Source organism: Rattus rattus, chromosome 7 (assembly GCF_011064425.1).
Source record: "Rattus rattus isolate New Zealand chromosome 7, Rrattus_CSIRO_v1, whole genome shotgun sequence".
NCBI lineage: Eukaryota > Metazoa > Chordata > Mammalia > Rodentia > Muridae > Rattus > Rattus rattus.
Window position 1 is genome coordinate 33,213,473 of NC_046160.1, and position 20,653 is coordinate 33,234,125.

The following is a 20,653-nucleotide window of genomic DNA, read 5'->3' on the forward strand; positions in this document are numbered from 1 at the left end:
GAAAGGTGTCTTGTGAAATTGAGTTTCTTCTCAATCCAACAATGTGGTCATGCAGGCCATAATTGCCTCTGCTTACAGTAAAGGGCCTTCCAAAAACAGGCATATGTTGAATGAATGAATGAACGAGCAAGCAAATGAGGTAAGTTTCCCCTCTAGGGAATCCTCAAGCTGTCCTATCTTTATTGTCCTCCATACCTGTCCTCCTCTTGACCTCTCTCTAGTCACCCTGTCTGTTATTGCAACGTAATCTTTCTGTGTCTTCGTGCACCACATTCCTCTCTAACTGGAACATTCTCTGCTGACCTCCAGTGGACCCAGTTTGTACCTATAGTTGAAGACCCACGTCTGGTCCCGATGGCACATACCTGTTCTCTGGGCATCGGGGAGGATTTGCACCTTAATTTTGTAGAAGCTGTCTGGGTAAGAAAAGTTCAGTGACCTGACTCATTTCAGGCACAAATAAGCAAAGAATGGACCAGGGTCCAAAACGAATATCAGACAGGACACGGTCGTTCTTATAACCATAGAACTAACTGTCAAGTTTAGCATTCCCTTTTAGCAGTCAATCAATTAATTTTACTCTCTGCTAATCGCCAGCGTCCGCGTCCAGCAAAGTTTGATCCGCGCGAGGTGCCGTAGTGCCCCTCCCTCCACCACTCTGTTTCAGGCCAACATGGCGGCCCCCGAGTCGGCGCCGACTTTGAGTCCCGGCTCTGCAGACGAGGAGGAGACGATTCTCTATGACTTGCTAGTCAACACCGAGTGGCCACCCGAGACAGAAGTGCAGGTGAGCCTGGCTCTCTTTTAAGACTGTAGGCATGGCGCGGGCCCGGGCGCGGGCGCGAGGCGAGTAGAGCCACGTCGCGGTGCCACGCAGTGCAAGCGGAGCGGGGATGGCATCTGTGTTGTCTCCTGGCAACGGCCGGGGTGCTGGGTCTGGGGCTCGCTGAAGGGTGTCTGTGTAGTCAGCCTTGGCCCCGAATTCGGCTGTGTATCCCCACTCAGGCTGTCACACTTTCGGTAGGTCAGTGTCACTCTTCTTCGTTAAAGGAAAGAAGTCCTGGTCATATCCGGACTTTCCTTGTAATCTTGTTACCTGTGGCGGGAGGATTTCGCCTGACTCTACTGTCTCTTAAAAATCTCAGTAATAGGCATTTACTAGTGTGTGTGTATCTGTCTCTGTCTCTCTCTGTGTCTCTGTCTGTCTCTCTGTGTTTCTGTGTCTCTGAGTCTCTCTCTCTCTCTCTCTCTCTCTCTGTCTCTCTCTCTCTCTCTCTCTCTCTCTCTCTCTCTCTCTCTCTCTCTCTCTCTCTCTCTCTCTCTCTCTCTCTCTCTCTGTCTCTCTCTCTCTCTCTCTCTCTCTGTGTGTGTGTGTGTGTGTGTGTGTGTGTGTGTGTGTGTGTGTGTGTGTGTGTGTGTGTGTGTGTGTGTGTGTACACCCTGGCCCCAGAAATTGTACAGGCTGCTGGGCATTCAGAGACGAGTGTTTTTATGGAACTTACAATGTAGAGGAGAGACAACCAGTCCAGTGAACGTTTCTCATTTCCAAGTTGGAAGTGCTGTCTGAGTAAAATGCCAAGGGAATGAAGAGAAAGAAGCTGCTGTTCTCCTGTTCTGCTGGAGACAAAGTTAGGGTGTTTGCCAACTTATGGACCCTGGAGTTACTAGTTTCCTAGGGAGAGCTTTCGAGTCATAGGGTGAAAACCAAGAGTCTCAGGGCAGTTTGCTTGACATACTCGGAACCAAGTGCCTGGCCTGCCAGTGTATTAGGGGAAGCAGCACGGTTAAAAAGGACCTTTATTAAAGATTCCTGAATCTGCCTCACTGAGCTCCTTTACTATCTTTTTTTCGGTATTTATTCTGCTTGCCTTGAATTAGGTCTTGTAAAGGAAGAAATCTGTGTATGTTGTTACTGGTTTCGGTTTCTAGTGAGTGATAAGGACATTTTGTAGATTATGAAATTAAGAGGCTGTTGCTGCTGCCTTTAAGTTGGGTAAAGATATCTAACATTTCTGAAATGTCTGTAATAATGTCTCAGAATGTGGTAAAGATATCTAACATTTCTGAAATGTCTGTAATAATGTCTCAGAATGTGGTAAAGATATCTAACATTTCTGAAATGTCTGTAATAATGTTTCAGAATGCTTAGCACTGTACAGTGGCTTAAAAACCATGAAAGCTCATTGTACTTTGCCTTTTCTCATCCCTCTTCATTATTGATCTCTGCATCCATTTCCTATGCCTGTTGACCTATAAGCTCTGCCTCTGACTCACTTTTATATCCCTCTACTGTGCCAGATTGTTCCCTGACGATCCCTTCATGTTTGTTAAGTGAGCATCTTAGGGAATAACACATCTGTTTTTACCGATGTCTTTATTCATTTTATTTTTGGTAGTACTTTAAAGCATCTTACTATATGGAGTATTTGTTATTCTTTATTCTACAGACAGTGGCATTCAGTTTATGTTTATGGAATCAAATTAATTAATGTAGTAGTTACATATCTGTGTTTCGTTCATAACCCTGTCTCCCTGGATACACAATAGATAATCACTTTTCCTCTGAGTGAAATCTGTTTTAGGTTTCTGGGACCTATGGAAATAGATTGAATCGAGTGGGCATTTAGTAGTCTTTGTTCAAACCCAGGCTCCTGAACATCACAGGCAACTTCTCTACCATTTAGACACAGCTCAGCCCTGCCCCTGTGTTTCCTTGTCTTTTTATTATTAGTGCTTTGATTTGGAAACAGTTTCTAACCTCACCTTGGGGTTCTTTACGTATCTATAAACATAATTCTCACTCTTACTGCTTCTACACACAGTCCAGGTGATGTTATTTCAATCTGTAAGAAGTTTTTTTTTTTTTAATTGGATTTATTTCGTTATTTACATTTCAAATGTTATTCCCTTTCCCGGTTTCCTGTCCATAAGCCTCCTATTCCCCTTCCCCATAAGGATGTTCCCCCCATCCATCGCCCCTTTACAACCCCCATGACATTCCCCTGCACTGGGGGGTCCAACCTTGGCAGGAACAAGGGCTTCCCCTTCCACTAGTGCCCTTACTAGTCTATTCTCTGCTACATATGCAGTTGGAGCCCAGGGTCATTCCATGTATAGTCTTTGGGTAGTGATTTAGTCCCTGGAAGCTCTGGTTGGTTAGCATTGTTGTTTTTATGGGGTTGCAAGCCCCTTCAGCTCTTTCAACCCTTTCTCTAATTCCTCCAACAGGGGTCCCATTCTCAATTCAGTGGTTTGCTGCTAGTGTTTGCCTCTGTATTTGACATGCTCTGGTTGTGTCTCTCAGGAGAGATCTATATCCAGTCCCTTTCCACATGCATTTTCTAGCTTCGTTAATCTTATCTAGTTTTGGTGGCTGTATATATATGGGCCACATATGGAGCAGGCTTTGAATGGCCGTTCCTTCGGTCTCTGTTCTAAACTTTGCCTCCATATCCCCTCCTATGGATATTTTTGTCCCCCCCCCCCTTTTTTTCCCCTGGAGCTGAGGACTGAACCCAGGGCCTTGCGCTTTCTAGGCAAATGCTCTACCACTGAGCTAAATCCCCAACCCCCCCCCCTTTTTTTTGAGCATGGCAGCATTCAGACAGGCATTGTTCCCCCTTTTAAGGAGTGGAAGCATCCACATTTTGGTCATCCTTCTTGAGCTTCATGTGGTCTGTGGATTTCATCTTGGGTATTTGAGCTTTTGGGCTAATATCCACTTATCAATGAGTGCATACCATGTGTGTGACTAGGTTACTTCACTCAGGATGATTTTTTTCTAGTTCATTCCATTTGCCTATGAATTTAATGAAGTCATTGTTTTTGATGGCTGAGTAATATTCCATTGTGTAGATATACCACATGTTCTGAATCCATTCTTCTGTTGAAGGGCATCTGGGTTCTCTCCAGCTTCTGGCTATGAACATAGTGGAGCATGTGTCTTTGTTGTATGTTGGAGCATCATTTGGGTATATGCCCAGAAGAGGTATAGCTGGGTCCTGAGGTAGTACTATGTCCAATTTTCTGAGGAACTGCCAGACAGATTTCCAGAGTGGTTGTACCAGTTTGCAATCCCACCAACAATGGAGGAATGTTCCTCTTTCTCCACATCCTTGCCAGCATCTGCTGTCACCTGAGGTTTTTTATCTTAGCCATTCTGACTGGTGTGAGGTGGAATCTCAGAGTTGATGACTAAGGATGTTGAACATTTCTTTAGGTGCTTCTCAGCCAATTGATATTCCTCAGCTGATAATTCTTTGTTTAGCTCTGTACCCCATTTTTTAATAGGGTTCTGTAAGAAGTTTTAAAATACTGGTACTGGAATTCAATTCTCTGGATATAAGTAGAAAAGTGTAAATCTAAATGTTTCAAGTATTATAAAATTCTCAACTGTAAGGTTTTTCTTTTTTTGATTTTAGCCCAGAGGCAACCGAAAGCATGGTGCATCATTCATCATCACAAAAGCAATCAAAGGTAAAGATGCTTTGTGTTTTATGTATTATATATAGTTAGTGGACAGGTTTTTCTCCTTTCACAACTATGCAGTTTTGGCCTAGAGACTTAAAAGTGTGCTCCTTAGTATTATGGTAAAGAACCTGATGAAGAGAGCTAGCATGCATGCTGTTTGATTTTAATTTCATATGTACTTATTTCTATAGATGTATGTATGTATATATGAATGTATATATATTCTCATTCTCACCTATCTTTAGTTCAGCCTAGAGCTAAACTCTAGCCTAGACATAGCCATTAAAGATGTGTTGTTGTACATGGGATGGTGATGTGTAAGCCTGGTGTAAGCCTTTTTGAGCCATGAGTGCTTTATAATATTAATTAACAGATTAATATAGTTCTTCTAGGCTGACAAGTCATGTTGTTTTATATTTATTTATTACATTTTTTATGTGTGTGCCTGAGTATATGTGTGTGTACCAAGTGTGTGTAGGAACCCAAGGAGGTGTGAAAGGATGCAGAGTCCCCTGGAGCTGGAGTTTAGAGGTGGTGGTGACCACTGTGTGTATGCTGGGAACTGAACCCAGGTCCTCTGCAAGAGCAGCATAAGCACTGAGGCCTCTCTTCAGCCCTCACGTGGAATGTTTATATGTGGAGACTTGTTCACAGTATCTTTGGATATGTGACTGCCTGCCTTTCTGGCCTGAAATTTCATCCTCATGTTGCGTCTGAGTTCCTTATGAAGAGAAAAGAAAATTCAATTTAAAGAAGTAGAAAACTTGTGACTAGCTATGATTTTATGTAAGTTGTAATATATTAGTTTTCATAATCATAAATGAAATCTTGGATTATTTAGAAAAATATAATGGATCAAAATAATTGTAGAAAAAATCGGAAAGTATAAATGTCCATGCACTATAATAGAATTTTCTTTATTTTACAACCTAGAGGTGATGTTCTTCAGACTTTTCTCCCTTACTGTATGCCTAGCTGTGTGCACAGGAGTGTGAGTGTATATGTGTGTGTGTGTGTGTGTGTGTGTGTGTGTGTGAGAGAGAGAGAGAGAGAGAGAGAGAGAGAGAGAGAGAGAGAGGAGGAGGAGGAGGAGGAGGAGGAGGAGGAGGAGGAGGGGAGGAGGAGGAGGAGGAGAGTGTGAGAGAATGATAGTATAAAACAGTTTTAAATCTGTTTTAAATTTTGCTTTTCACAGACTTCTCCCGTTATCGCTTATATAGTTGCTACAATGTTCAAATTAATATCTTGATTCATATTTTTTTTTTTTACAAATAGTATTGTTTTAAAGAGCATTTTACTATGACTTCTAGTTTCTAGTAATGGCTTGATTTAACATCTAAAACATTTTAAAATTTTGTAGTTGGGAAGTTGAAAAATGTTTCAAACAACATAAGCTTGGATTTTAATATAAATAATTATACGATCTTGTAAAAGTTATTGTCTATATTAAGTTGGTCTTATTTTACAAGTTGTTTACAAGTAACTGTTAAAGGACAAGCGTTTCTTTTTATTCCAGATCATCTGTTATTTTTGCGTCAGTACATCTGGTACAGGTGAGCCTTCTCAGTTCTTACAAAGATTACTGTCTTCTGATGACTTAAGGCTTTGAATATCCAGTTCCTGTAGGGATGTTGACATTCAGGCAAACCTGGTTTTTAGATAAGCATTTCAAAGATTTCGTGTAAGCTGGTCATAGATACCTCAGTAAGCTTGATAGTTCCCGTCCCCTTCGTACTGACCATCTCCTGATGACCCCTGAGTCCTCTGATGTGTGTTCGTCTGCCTAGGAAATGCCCCTATATTGGATCCTTGTGTCGTATACGCTAAGGAGCATTTTCGTTTTAATTGTTACATCAGCGCTGGTCAGTAGTTGCGTTACTGTGGTAGGTCTTCAGATTTTGCTTGGTGCATGCTTTTTAATTCTTTGAGTGTCGTAATGTCAGCTATAGTGTTGATTTTCAGCTCTAAAAAGAGTGATGATATGAAACAGTTTTAAACCTGTTTTAAGTTTTGCTTTTCAGACTTCTCCAGTTATTGCTTATATAGTTGCTGCAATGTTCAAATTAATATCCTGATTTATATTTTGTACAAATAGTTTTATTTGTACAGGAACATAAGCAATTCAATAAAATGATAGAATCCTGCATTTAACAATGTTTGTAGTGGCTTTCTCCTAACCTTAAATCTAATAAATCTAGAGATGAGATAATCCTAATATAGGGACCTTTGTTCTCCTATAGAGCTACTTGCTCAGTGGTTTTTTTCCTTCTTTTTTTAAAAGTTTTTAGTTTAGTTATTTTAGTCTGTGTGTGTGCACATATGTGTATGTATGTGTATGTGTGCACACGTGTGAGTATGTATGTGTGGGATGTTTGTTGTGATTTCTGAATATGTAGGGTTTAGTAGGGAAGAGACAAGTGAGGAAATTGGCTATGTTGGTATGTTGGTTATTGTATAGGCTGTTAGTACACCATGGGGTGTTGTCCAAACACCTTATTAAGATTTCAATTATCAAATTAGTGGTTTTTGGATTTAGGTTTACTAATATTCAAAATTTATATCCTAATATCAAACCCTCTCTCTATAGATACAGTTATTACTTACTTATATATGATTTTCATAGCTCAGTTTTAAGCTAGATGATTTGTTGTGGTTTCAGCCCTGCCCCGTTTTTGCTTCCTGACGGACTGGTTCGCTTGGTCAATAAACAGATAAACTGGCATTTGGTACTCGCAAAGTAAGTATGTGTAAAATCCACTTAACACTCTTCTAACTGCATTTTTGTCTAAATCTCAACACAGACACGACATTTGGGACTCCATGTAGCTTTCATTCTTGATTTTTTATTAAATTCCCTTTGTTAGATATGGCCTTTGTTTGAACATAGGAATTTAAGCTATATTAAGTCATTTCTATGATTTTATACCTGCATATTAATTTAATTGTCTAGTCAAAAGGTAGATAATAAAAGCAAAACTTTAAAGAACCGATTGGGAAGTAATTCCATCCAAGCTGACGACTCTTTCCCTTGTCTTCCATTCAGCAATGGCAAACTTCTGGCCGCTGTTCAAGATCAGTGTGTGGAGATCAGGTAATGGTTACTATGTCCATATGGAAGATGTCTTTTCACAAAAAAGACCATTACTTAAACATAAGTAAGAAGATTTAAAATAATTTTCCAAGGTGGTATATTTGAAGGAATTTTTATATTGAATTAATTTTGTGAAATGTTGATCACTAACTTAGAAATGATATTCCCTTAGAGTAGTGTCTTCGTCAGGGTCTCTATTCCTGCACAAACATCACGACCAAGAAGCAAGTTGGGGAGGAAAGGGTTTATTCAGCTTACACTTCCACATTGCTGTTCATCACCAAAGGAAGTCAGGACTGGAACTCAAGCAGGGCAGGAAGCAGGAACTGATGCAGAGGCCATGGAGGGATGTTACTGGGTTGCTTCACCTGGCTTGCTTAGCTTGCTTTCTTATAGAACCCAGGACTACCAACCCAGGGATGGCACCACCCACAATGGGCTGGGCCCTCCACCTTTGGTCACTAATTGAGAAAATGCCTTACAGCTGGTTCTCCTGGAGGCATTTTTTTCAAGGGAAGCTCTTTTCTCTGTGATACCTCCAGCTCGTGTCAAGTTGACACACAAAACCAGCCAGTACAAGTACTTTGCTTATCTTTGTGCTTTTCCTTTTACTCTGCTTATTCCTGAGTAATGATTTTTTTTTTAAGTAAATGAAGATAATATTCCAGAAGTCTGGAAGTAACTTGTTTGACTAGTTACTGGTGGGCCAGCGTTTAGAGCATTGTAAGATGTCTCGAGATGTAAAGCAAAGCTGGACAGCTTTGCTATGATAGCACAGATGTGTTGACTGGAAGTAGGTCTGTGAAGGACCAAGGTGGCATGAGTACTGGACGCCTGTCTGGTGTCTGTCAAAACATTCAGTGATGCTATGTTCTCATCTAAAATACACCTCTAAGGGCTGGACACATGGCTCAGTACTTCCTATAGAGGACCTGGGTTCTTTTCCCAGGACCTGCTTGGTGGCTTACTGCTTCCTGTAACTTCAGTTCCAGGGACTCTGATGCCCCTTCTGACCTCTGTCTGTCTGTATGCACATTGTGCACATAAATTTACTCCAGCACACACGTAAATAAAAAATAAAACTCAGAAGTAGTTGCTATGTTGTGAAATTTGCATGAACACATTAAATATATACCATTTCGGGTTGGGGATTTAGCTCAGTGGTAGAGCGCTTGCCTAGGAAGCACAAGGCCCTGGGTTCGGTCCCTCCAAAAAAAAAAAAACCCCAAAAAAATATATATATATATATACCATTTCTAATACTGAGGGCCTCCCTTTTCTTAGGCAAAGTCTTCCTATTGGTTGTCAAAATGTAAGTGGAGGGGCTTGGGTGATGGCTGAGCAGATAAATTGCTTGCTGTGCAATCTAGAGGAGTGGAGTTTGGATTCCTGGAACCCATGTGAAAAAAATGAATAGTCATAGACTTCTGCCTGGAATCCCAGTTCCTGTGGGAGGCAGAAATGGCATCTCCACAGCAAACTGGTTAACCATATCATCTGAAAATGCAAGCTCTGGTTTGAACAAGAGCCCCTTGTGCAACATATAAGGTAGAGACTGATAAGGAAGATACTTGTCAGTTGTGGATCTCCACATGCACATGTGTACACCTAAACATATGTGGATATGGATGCATACAGGCATGTACACCATATACAAACAAGAGGAAACTTAAGGCAAGAGATTTAAAGATTCTTAGATACTAATGGAAATGTTTTTCCGCTGCTCCATTGTTCTTGACTGCCGCGCCCAACCTCGATCAGCAAGGAAGACACGACCACAGGAGATCTTCTTCAAGCAGTTTTACTCAGGAACCTTGATACAATCTTCTGACCTCTATCTCTTCTGACCTCTATCTCTTCTGACTCTCTCTCTCTCTCCTGACTCTCTCTTCCTGGGGAACGCCCTGCACCACACTTAAATAGCTAGCATTGGCCAGTCCTAGCAAGCCACGTGGGTCATGTAGATAGGCTGTCACCATGCGGAAGCTAGTGGGCCAGGCAGACATAGCCAAATAAGGACTTGTTTACTGCAAGGAGCGCTCACCGTTGGGAGGGTGGAAGGCGGAAACCAGCGCCATCTTTGAGGTGCGGCACATCGCAGCTCTCTACACTTGACTACAACAGTGCCCACTCTGTTGCTATCACATTGGTCTTAGTTTTCTGGTGGTCATTGATTAGTTTTTCTTCCCATGTATTTAAGCAGGACTGGATTATCTGAGCCTTTGGAGGAATAGGAAGGTCTTTTCTCTGTCAGGCACTGGCTTCACGTGGGGAGGCTTTCTGAGTCCTTCCAAGCCACCCAGGAAATGATGGTAGTCTTTCCATGCTAAGTAATTTAACCTGATGTGGCATTATGGATCCTTCTGTGTTAGTGTTGTTTTTAACAGCATCTTGAAGCATCCTATTTTGGCAGTGTTTGTATTGTTCACAGGGATTGAGAGAACTCATTTGTTGCAGTTTTGTGAAGTGTGCTTTGAGAAACAACCTTACTTATACACAGCAGTCCGAAGATAACATTCATTTTTCCCAGGAAAAGAGAAGATGGGTGAAGTGATTTTTGGTATATCAGTCAGGGCATGATGTGTGATCAAGATAGTGAGGTCTGAGATGGAGAGCTTGACCAAAGATTCATGAAACTTACTAATAAAATTTTTTGCTGAAAGGATGATTTGCAAAAGCTTTGTGTAGATAAACTTCGGTGTGAAAATAGTTCCACCAGGAAGCCTTTGAGAGCACACTGTGTGGAACTCCTCAAACCACAACACAGGTAACGTTGAGCCCTCTTACTGTTACTCTTGGTAAGTTAATGCCACTGCTGGTGTTGTAAGTACTCTGTTAACTCACAGAGTCCTGGCACATCTAAGGGGTTGTGTAGATTTTCCTGGACTTTAAAAATGAGGAGCTGGCACAAGAATTCAGGATCTGTTCTTGTCCCCTCAGGTTTTGTGTTGTGTTTCAGCCGGGCTGTGCTTTGGTGAGATGCAGCTTGCCCCTCTCATTGTCTTTAGCTTCTCTGTTGTCTCCGACTCCATCATGTGCCATCATCTACCAGGAGTGCAGTGTGAATGAGACGGAGAGTCTGCAGCTTGGATTGTGTTGTGTTTTCTTTATAATTAAGCATAGTCTCTTTACCTCGTGATATATTTCCATAAATATTGGGCTGGTGATGTAGCTCAATCAGCTCCCCTCAAAGAACGTCACTTCCCACTTGCCTGTTGCCATGATCTAAAGAATTAGTGTCTACATGTGATGGATAAATGTGGCCTTTCCCTGAGGAATATGAAGAACAGATGGTAAGAGGGAGTTATGGGGGTGCGCATTGCTCAGGGCTGGTGTTCAGTTGTGTTTGTTGAATGAATATAAGCATGTGTATTGACTTTGCAGTAACCAAAAAGGAAGTGTTTTCCAGTAAGTGAGGAGTGATCAGCAATAGTGAGTGTCCTGGAAGTTTCGTTTGACGTAGGCTCTCCAGCTGGTCTAGAACTTTTAGTCCTTATGCTTGGGTTACAGATGCGTGCCACCATATTGGAGTTCTTGAATTTTAAAGACTGTGGCTCTTTTTGTTCCACTTGCATTCTATCTACAATAGTGAAGAGCGTTTGTGCCTTAATTACGTTAACATCGCTGAGACAGACGACCTAACGGGACAAACGTAGGTTCACTGAGTTTATTCTGGCTTAGAGTTCCAAGGACTGCATCTCAGTCTATCATAGCGGGAAAGGCATGATGGAAGGAGTGTGGGGCTAGCTGGTCTTATGGCATCAGCAGTGAGGAATCAGGGAGAGAACAGGAAGTGGGGCTGGGCCGTATGACGTCCAGGCCTTCCTTCAGTGACTAACTTCCTTTAGCAAATGTCCACCTCCTAAAGGTTCCACAACTTTTTCAAACACAGCACCAGCTGGGGACTAGGTGGTAAAGCACATGGGCCTGTGGGGTGCAATGTGAGATTGTCTCGTGGTAATCGTAGTAACACTGAGTGGGTGTGTCAAGTGTGGGAGCTGTTTCTAGTATCATAGATCATTATTTGCTGTTAGGAAGCAGTTAAAATGGGGAAGGTTGCTGAGAAAAGAGACTTGAAAAGCTGAAGCAGTTGAGTTTTTAAGAGGTAGGCCTCCTTTTTTGCAATAATACTTGGGTGGTTATTTTCCAGTGGTGTGTTAAATGTTGTCAATCACTTAGGATGCTTGCTGTCCTTAACTTGCCTGTGCTAGGGCAGACTTTGCATAAAATAACAATGTGTGAATTACTCTTTCATTTGTAATTTGCCAGCAGCTACAAATTATAATTGGTCAATATGTGCTGCCTTATTTCTTAAGTAGTGAAGTAATAATTCCATATGGCTATGAGTTGTTTATATGGGGACTAATTGGAAGCTGTGAAAGAACCCAGAAAAGATGCGAAGAAACTCTTAGGAAGGCATGTGTAACTATTCCCACCCCAGAGTTTGCTTAACTAGAGGGAATGATCGATGATGTTTTAGCAAAACCATCATGTCCAGCTAGCTTTTCTCTTCCATAGCAAAACAGCAGCAGTCCTGTACCTCACAGTAAGGATGAAAGTAGTGCTCATTCATTCGTTCATTGATTCATTCATTCATTCGTTCAGTGTTTTCTCTGACTTGTGTGAGGTGCTGTCATCCTGTTCTATTTAAAGAAGGGAAACACTAATCCTTTGTCTCAGTCACAGAGACTGAGCTGGAGTCAGGCCACTTTCATTTTAGAGTGAGTTCTTTCTGCCTCATTCCATTTCGGGGCTGAGCAGTATGTTGTCTTAGATTTTTATTTCTGTATTTATGTTTGGAGCCATAACAACATTTGAAAAATAGTTAAAATATTAAAAGTTTTGTAAATTATTGTAAATGCAATGCTTAGTAGATCCTTTAGAAATAATAGAAAATACAGTTTAATAGAAAGAAAGAACTAGAAATTAATTTGTTTGACTCCTCAACTATTTTACTATTAATATTTTAACATACCTTCTTTAGTACTTTGTGTGTGTGTGTGTGTGTGTGTGTGTGTGTGTGATTAGTGGGTAATATTGTTTATTCTATTTGATACCAATTTCTGAATCACTCTTGTGATTTATAAATTTAATTTACATTTTAAAATTTATGTTACTTTTTTCCTGAGTAACCTTTGAAATTAATCTAATATAAAATCATTCCATGTCAGGTATAGTAATTGCATAATATTTCATTGGATACGCACAGCAAAATTTAACTAATTTCTTTATACTTGATGTATTTTTCTTCTTTATAAATTAGATTGTATTGGTTTCCTTGATAACTATATAAATCTGTAATCATTTTCTGGGAATAACTTTGTAGAAGTGAAATTACTAGGTCAAATCCTATAGACATTACAGTTTTAGGTAATTGATATTAAATTATGTTCTAGAAAGTTCACCAGCTTTTATTTTGAATGCAGTCTGTACTAATTATAATTATACTACTAAGTTATGTATTTCAAAATTACAGATTGTAGACAGGTCTCTGGTTCATGTATTATAACCTATTTATGTTATGTGATTTTTAAAGTAGACATCATAAAACTCTCTTTTTCTATGTGATAGACTTTGAAATATGGTATGGATTAGTGGTTCTTAACTGGTATCAATGTGTGGGGCTTTAACCAATAATCTTACTTAGGCCCATTCTCAACTGACTCAGAATCTTGGGCCTGTGGTACAAACATTCCTGCTGTATCATAAGACAGTGCTTACGCACTCTTCTGTTGGAGCTCTGTGCTCCTGCTCTAGCAACATTTGTGTAACCAAAGGTTGTTATTAATGAGAGAGTCCAGTTGAGACACTAACCACCACCTATGTGACAGAGGATGGCTTACTGTTATACATAGGCACATGTAGACCACAGTATCTCAGGTGTTTTATAGGCTTACATATTGGTGTCCTTAGGGTAAAACTATTGTTTTTATTTCTCATATATTTGTAGGTCTGCAAAAGATGATTTTACATCAATTATTGGGAAATGTCAAGGTAAGAGTTTCCAAAATTTTGAAATATAAAAAAATTCAATTAGTAATGGTTTACAGCGTTCCTGTAAAGTGTGAATAGTATTCCAAAAGGGTTTACTAGAATTATTTTTATGACTATATTAAACTTATTTAAATTATTCAATTTTTAATCTTTAAATATTTTGCTTTCACACACACACACACACACACATATATGTTTTAGGACTTTGAAACAAACTGTTTTAAAATACTCAAGGCTATTTTTTGTTTTGAAAAAGTAATTTATAAGTGTAATCTTCTATTTTGGAATCAGTACAGGGATAAACATTTATTTATAAATTCAGAGTTTTTCAACAAAAACTAGTAAAAGTATGTGATTTGGTCTTTCTTACTAATACTTATAAGCTTAAATTAGATATTTTATTTCATTGTCAGAAAGCTAGCAGAGTCTCTGGCCTCATTTGCATTATTGCTAGTATGCACATACTTTTAAAATATTAAATTATAGAGAGATTATATGAATTGGTTGTGTACACCTTTACACAGTGATGTATGATGGCTACTTAGAACATGTAAAACAGTGACTATTAGGAACTGCAACTCTACCTAAAACTTCTCAGTTGATTATTCCTGATTGTGGAACTGAGTTCTTATTTTGTAACTCAGGATTCAGGACCATCTTAGCCTACCCATCTGTCTTAGTCACGGTTCTTAAGTTATGCACCACCATGATGAGAGCAAGCTGGGAGGAGAGGTTTTACACAGCATTGTTCATTTTCAAAGGAAGTCAGGACAGGAACTCAGGCGGGGTAAGAACCTGGAGTCAGGAGCTGATGCAGAGGCCATGGAGGGGTGCTGCTTACTGGCTTGCTTCCCACTGCTTGCTCAGTCTGCTTTCTTATAGGGCCCAGGACCACCAGCCCAGGGATGGCTCCACATATGGGCTGGACCCTTCCCCATCAATCACTAATTAGAAGAACGCTGCAGGCTTACTCCAGCCTGATCTAATGGAGTCATGCCTTCTTCCCTTGATATAGTTCCTTCTTTGTGAGGTCAAGTGAGCTCTTTCTGCAGACTGTTCCTCTGTGCTCTCTTCCCTACCGTTTGTGAGTGTCCGGATTCTCTGTTACTTGTCACTGCCTGTATCACAACACTTAACCCTGGTTTTCCTTTCTTAATAGTTGGCTCTTCTGATTCCCAATTTAGATTGTGTTAATTTCTAAATTGTATGACAAAATATTTGACCAAAAGTACTTAAGGAAGACAGGATTTATTCTGGCTGGCATAGGTTTTACAGTCCATCATGGAAACAGGACTGTGTGATTGGCTAAATATTCAGTTGGGAAGCACAGAAGAGATGGGGAGTGGGGTGGGGTCATAAAAGCTCAAGGCCCACCCCTCACCGATCCACTTCTCTTAGCAAGACTCCACTTTGAAAACATATTCAACTTCTCAAATAGTACTGCCACCTGGGGACCAAATGCTCAAAGATAAGAGTGTGTGGGGGAATACTTCACACTTAACCACAAGAGATTGTAAATTCTTTGAAGGCAGGGCTCCTCTAGATGGTAGTCACATACATGTCTAGTGCCCAACATGCTTCCCACACATGGTTTTCACACAGGTTTTGACTCTGTTAGGTTGATAATGATATGTGGGAGCTAATGAAATGATTTTTATGAACAAGTATGTATTTGTCTATTGGCTAATTTTGGAAACTTTTGAGAGTAAATGTTTATTTTATTTGTTTTGTATACTATAGTACATATATACATTTTGAATAATTATCAGTCCTGCTTCTTATTCATGTTGTGTACTGTGTATACAAACCACAGTAGGACCTTGTGCATTGATAAGCCTTTTCTGTGGAGTCGCCTTTCCAAGATAATAAGGCAAAACAGTGTTTAAATGTGAACAATCAAGGTGGGTCTCAGGTATTCCCTGCATTTACTTCATGTAGTATTTTTAACATAGTTGCTGTGTTAGGTCAGATGTTAGGTCAAGAAGCCTACAGAAGAGTCTCGTGGGCTTTTCACTTGCATGTTCTCCAGTGCAGCCTTCTTGCCTGCTGAAGGTGTAGGAAGTCTGAGATAGACTTCTGAGCATGCTCAGTGTTGGAGTGATCCTGACCTAGGGAGAATCCTTTGGAGTAGTGGCCTTAGGTACCTGTTCTTACCTAGTAAGCAAACTGAAAAGCCACAAGTTAACATGAAAATGGGAAGTTTAACTATTCTGTATTTCATACAAATTCTATTTATTGAGGTTTTTAGTGTGTACTGTTAATGTGGCAGCCTAGATGAGCTAATGCGGTGAGAACTAATGCTGTATTTTGTTGGCTTCTGGATGTGGGAATTTATGACCTTAATGCTGCATTAATGGCTTCTCTCTATTTTGTATAATGCGAGGCAATGATCATTTGCTTATTATTTGATTCATCTTTATGGGAATCACTCCCATATGCCAAATGCTATTTCATGTGTGTGCCTGGGGAGGAAGAGCCAGCTTGCTGTTAATGCATTCTTAAGACTACGTATTGCAGAGTCTGCAAACTGAAAGAGGAGCTATTTGGTTCCACTTTGATATTTTTCAATTATTGTTTTATAAAAGATAGGCCATTTGAGAATGTCTGAAATGTGGACTGGAAGTTGTTTGGCTCTGCTTGCTAGACCATTAATTCAGTCATTGTCTCTTCCTCCTCTTCCTCCTCCTCCTCTTCCTCCCCCTCTTCCTCCCCTTTTCCTCCTTCTCCTCTTTTTGTCTTAAAAATAGAAGATGGGTTAAACTTTTGAAGAGCTTTTGTGTTGAGTTTTTCATTTTCTTGCTAATTGTAAGAATGCTGAGAGAGAACCCATTGGCCTTCAAGTTCAGGATGTGCAGGCTGACAGCCCCTGGTTGCCTCTGACTTCCCAAATCCTTATCAGCTTACTGCTAGATGCCATTAGAATGAGTTTAAATGTATGTCTTGGGCTGAAGAGATGGCTCATCCGTTTAAGCCTAGGCTCACAACCAAAATGTATGTCTTGACCTGAAAAGTAACAGAAAACATAAACTATTTGAAATGCCCAGATTTTGAAATGAAAAACCCAGTTTTCAAAGTGTGAGTCTAATGTCTCAGATTATCAACATCCCTTCTCTCCTTTTTTTTTGAATTTTTAGTGAAAGTATTTTATTTTTTATTGAAAATATAATACATATTCTTAGTAGCAACCTAGGATGAACAAAAGTCGACATAAAGACCCACCGCAGTTAGGAGATGAGTGTTGGTCATTTTCAGAAGATTTTCTCTAAAACCTATAGCAGAGTCTGTTTTGCAAAAATAAACTGTTATGTAATCTGCTTTCTCTGCTGAGTGTTGGCTGCGAACTCTTTTAGGTTGACGTTTAAGGCAAACTTCCTCAAGTTGCCTTCTTAATCTATTTTTCATGGTAGATAACTTCCAGGGTATTTAGACTCAGGTCTTAAAATTACCAAGACAACCCTAAACATCCCTATAAAATTGAGCCAAGTAGCAAGCAGCTCGATATTGTATTTGACTCTTTCCAAGGCCATTATTAACACTTTGTGTAGACATGGGCATCTGCATGTTTACCTATCCATGAGGGACACAGGGACGCAGACTGTTTTCATTTCTTTCTGGTTGTATACTTGAGTGAGCGGTGTTCCTGTTTTATTTTCTGAAGTTTGTATAGAATTTGATACCATGCTGTAAAGACGAGTTGACATTTCCAGCTTTACTTGTGCTTTTATAAACAAAACACCTTTTAGTTCTATCCGTTATTCATGTACTGTCTCCTTGATGAAATGGCTCCTTATGCTACTCTGTCCCTCATTATCTCGTGGCACTCCTGGCTGGGCTCAGTGTTAGCATAGATGGTTTGGGAGTAATTACTATTATTGCATGGCATTGTTTTCCTTTCCTGTCCTAGTAGGTTTGTTTGTTTATTTGATTAATTATTTGAGGCAGGGTTTGCTACTTAGGCCAGGCTGACCTGGAGCTCACACGCCCCTGTGCCACCATTCCCAGCTCATACCCTGATTGCTTTATTTAGTATATGTGTCTTGCAGGGCGCATTGATTGGACTTACCTTTTTCATACTCTAAATATTTCTGTCATTTATTGGAGTATTTAGAACATTTATATTTAACACAGTTAATGATTTGATTAGGAGTAAATATATCTACTTTGTTTTTCTGTTTGTTTGGTTTGAAATGGGCAGTCTAGCTTGAAACTTTTTATTTAGTAGTAAATGTGATAACAGTTTTAATGAATTAACGTAATATGGGGAAGCAGAAAAAGTAATATCTTTAATTTTAATTTGCATTCTTCCTATGTATTTAAATTAATAACCTTTCATAATCTTGTATACACATGGATTGACTTTTTAAAAAATAGGGTAGGATCAGTTGATTAACACACTTTCTATTTCTTGTTGTAAATAATAGCATAAAAAACCCAGGAGCATAGATGTTTTTTAAACACAGTGATCTCATTTGCTTTGGAAATCATTATGAATGAGATTTCTGGGTCATATGGAAGTTTTATTTGTAATTTTAAAACTGATTTGCATATGGTTTTATTAGAATTATTATGGTATATATTATCAACATCTTAAATGTTATCAGGAGTAGTTCTTGATTCATCTACCTCAAAATATTTCCTTCTTTAATTTTTAGGTTGTATATTCTTGGTATATACACTGCCAATACTTAAAGGATCTCAGTTGTACTTGTAATATTTTGCATTTTTAGAGGAGCTGAACTCAGTGATTAGAATAATTACTATTTTACCCACTCTCTAGGCTGATGCTACTTAAGCTTTTTCTACTCGTGACCCCTGTTTGTCTGAGGAATTTTTACATGAACCCAGATATATAGGTATACATACTAGGTCTGCAAATAGAGTATTTATTGATTTACTATGTATAATTTTCGTTTTTATTGCAGAGGAAGACAAACCCTCACACTCCTGAGATAGATGTGCCTGCCTATGTGCTACTATGTGTCAAGCTTGTTTAGTGTTTCGCAGAGTTTGACCCACAGTCTGATGTTTTAGTCATCAATGCTGAGATTGCGCTTCACATAAATACCCAGTGTAAAGTGGCAGAAGTGTGCTCAAGACCATTTAGAAATTGTGGGACGTTGTGTCCTAATTCTCAACTAAAATTCTTTGAGGAAGTTCTTAAGCCATCAACTCAAATAGCAACTTTAAAACCAAACATTCTAACATATTACAGTCCAAATATTTGGTACATGCTGAGGGATGAGGGTAGGAAAATACTAAAAGTCTTTGTTTTCTGTAAATAAAATTATATTTCCTTAAGAGCAGAAAATTTTGTATGTATAGTAGAGAGATTATGGTTCACCACATACAGTCGTTTTTGACTCTGGGGGAGGATTATGGTGTTGTATGGTGTCACATGTAAAGTGCATGTGTTGTATGTCCAGAGACTATGGTTCAGCTTGATAGCACAGTGTGGGTGAAGGCTGCTAGATTCAGTATGTGTTTGATTTTGAATCAAGTTTTGGTCACTGTGTTTTCAAAGTCTTTTCATCATTGTCAACTTTTCTCAGTTCTTCTAGTTAGATTTGCAGCCCTCTATGGCACCTCCCGGTTTAAGGACCTGGGCTTCATGCTTTGGCTTATTCTTAATTTCATAAGGACTTTGAGTAACTTATTCCTGAGCTCTGTCTAGTCTCGGGCATGTTCAGCATCCATCCGTGCTCTAGCAGCAGTTCACTGCTGTGCTTATAAAGTAATGGAGCCAGCCTGCCATGGTTTGTGTCGTGAAGGAGGTTTCTGGGAACTGTTGCTGACTGAAGCATTAGATCACTTTAGGAGAGGAGGCACCTACTGCATGCTTACATTAGTTGGAGTCATTAAAACTGTTAGCTGGCTTTATTATATATTGTTTAAAACACTTCTCTTCTTTTTGTTATAGTTCCAAAAGACCCGAAGCCCCAGTGGAGACGGGTGGCATGGAGTTACGACTGCACACTGCTGGCCTATGCTGAGAGCACAGGGACTGTAAGGGTGTTTGATCTCATGGGCAGCGAGCTCTTTGTCATTGCCCCGGTAAGTGTGGACTTTGAATAATCAATCTCAGCCTCTCTCTCTCTCTCTCTCTCTCTCTCTCTCTCTCCTATGTATAATGTTGCAATGAATGAGTGTGAAGAGGTGAATACAAGTATAAATGAGAATAATAAACTATGTTCTTAAATATTTGGCATCTAGTTAGGTAATTGTAGTTATATAGCATTTATTTATTTTTATATTTGAAGTACACTCAGTAAGTGTAATCCGTTTTATAACAAGAAATGATTAAAAATGATTGAACTTTTAAGATCAAGGGGTGTCTGGAATAGAAGTGTTTATTGAGTCATGATAAAGACTAGCCAGAAAAATAAAGGGTCAGGACCTGGCAGAATTTCTCCTGTGTTTAGGAGCAAGGCTGGGTACCAGTTAGAAACTGTCTCCTGACTTAGAGTGAAGAGCCCTCATAGACTAAGGAGAAGGCAGACACGGCTCACAGTGGCTCTACACCGCTGTAGAACAGCTGGGTGGGGTGCGAAGCGGGGAGGCTTAGGAGGTGAGGACCATCTGTTAGGGAAGCAGTCAGTTGCTTATAGATTGGCTGGCTGAACAGTCAAGCAGCGTGACACGTGGGCCCGCGGTTGGTCCTGATGGGATTTAAGTCATGGTTTTAGTATGCACTGTGTGTTGGTTCCATGCTTTGCCTTCTACTGCTTTTTCTCCATCTTCTGACCCTAATTACATTTAGGATTTATCAGTTTTTCTTTAATCATAGGATGGATTGTTGACAGGTTATAGTGAGAGAAGAAATCAGTGGGCCATTGCAACAGAAACTACTTACAAGAAACTGGACTTTTACCTTAAAAAAGACAGGAACTAAAAGGGAGAGGAGAGGAAAGCTAATGGGACCAATCTAAGACGTTAATGTTGAAAATCAATGATACGGAAAATGATTTTCCTAAGAAATAGCAAGTGGAAACATTGGAAAGAATGCCTCATATTGTAGGAGCTCCACAAAACCAAGCTAAGGTTCAAATCACCATTTAACAGGCCAGCGCTGTTCAGTGGGACGACAATGAGAGTTTATCT

The 20,653-nt window shown here is 39.7% G+C and overlaps 1 protein-coding gene across 1 annotated transcript in view; it reads left to right on the forward strand.

Annotated features, from left to right (window-relative positions):
• The first annotated feature begins 661 nt into the window (after nt 1-661).
• Nbas (NBAS subunit of NRZ tethering complex) overlaps nt 662-20,653 on the forward strand; it is a 367,894-nt gene continuing 347,902 nt past the window's right edge. The window contains 7 exon segments of the mRNA XM_032907488.1: nt 662-787; nt 4,422-4,476; nt 5,987-6,023; nt 7,130-7,207; nt 7,514-7,561; nt 13,512-13,555; nt 19,473-19,606. Coding sequence (XP_032763379.1) covers nt 674-787; nt 4,422-4,476; nt 5,987-6,023; nt 7,130-7,207; nt 7,514-7,561; nt 13,512-13,555; nt 19,473-19,606 — 510 coding nt within the window. The 5' untranslated portion in view covers nt 662-673.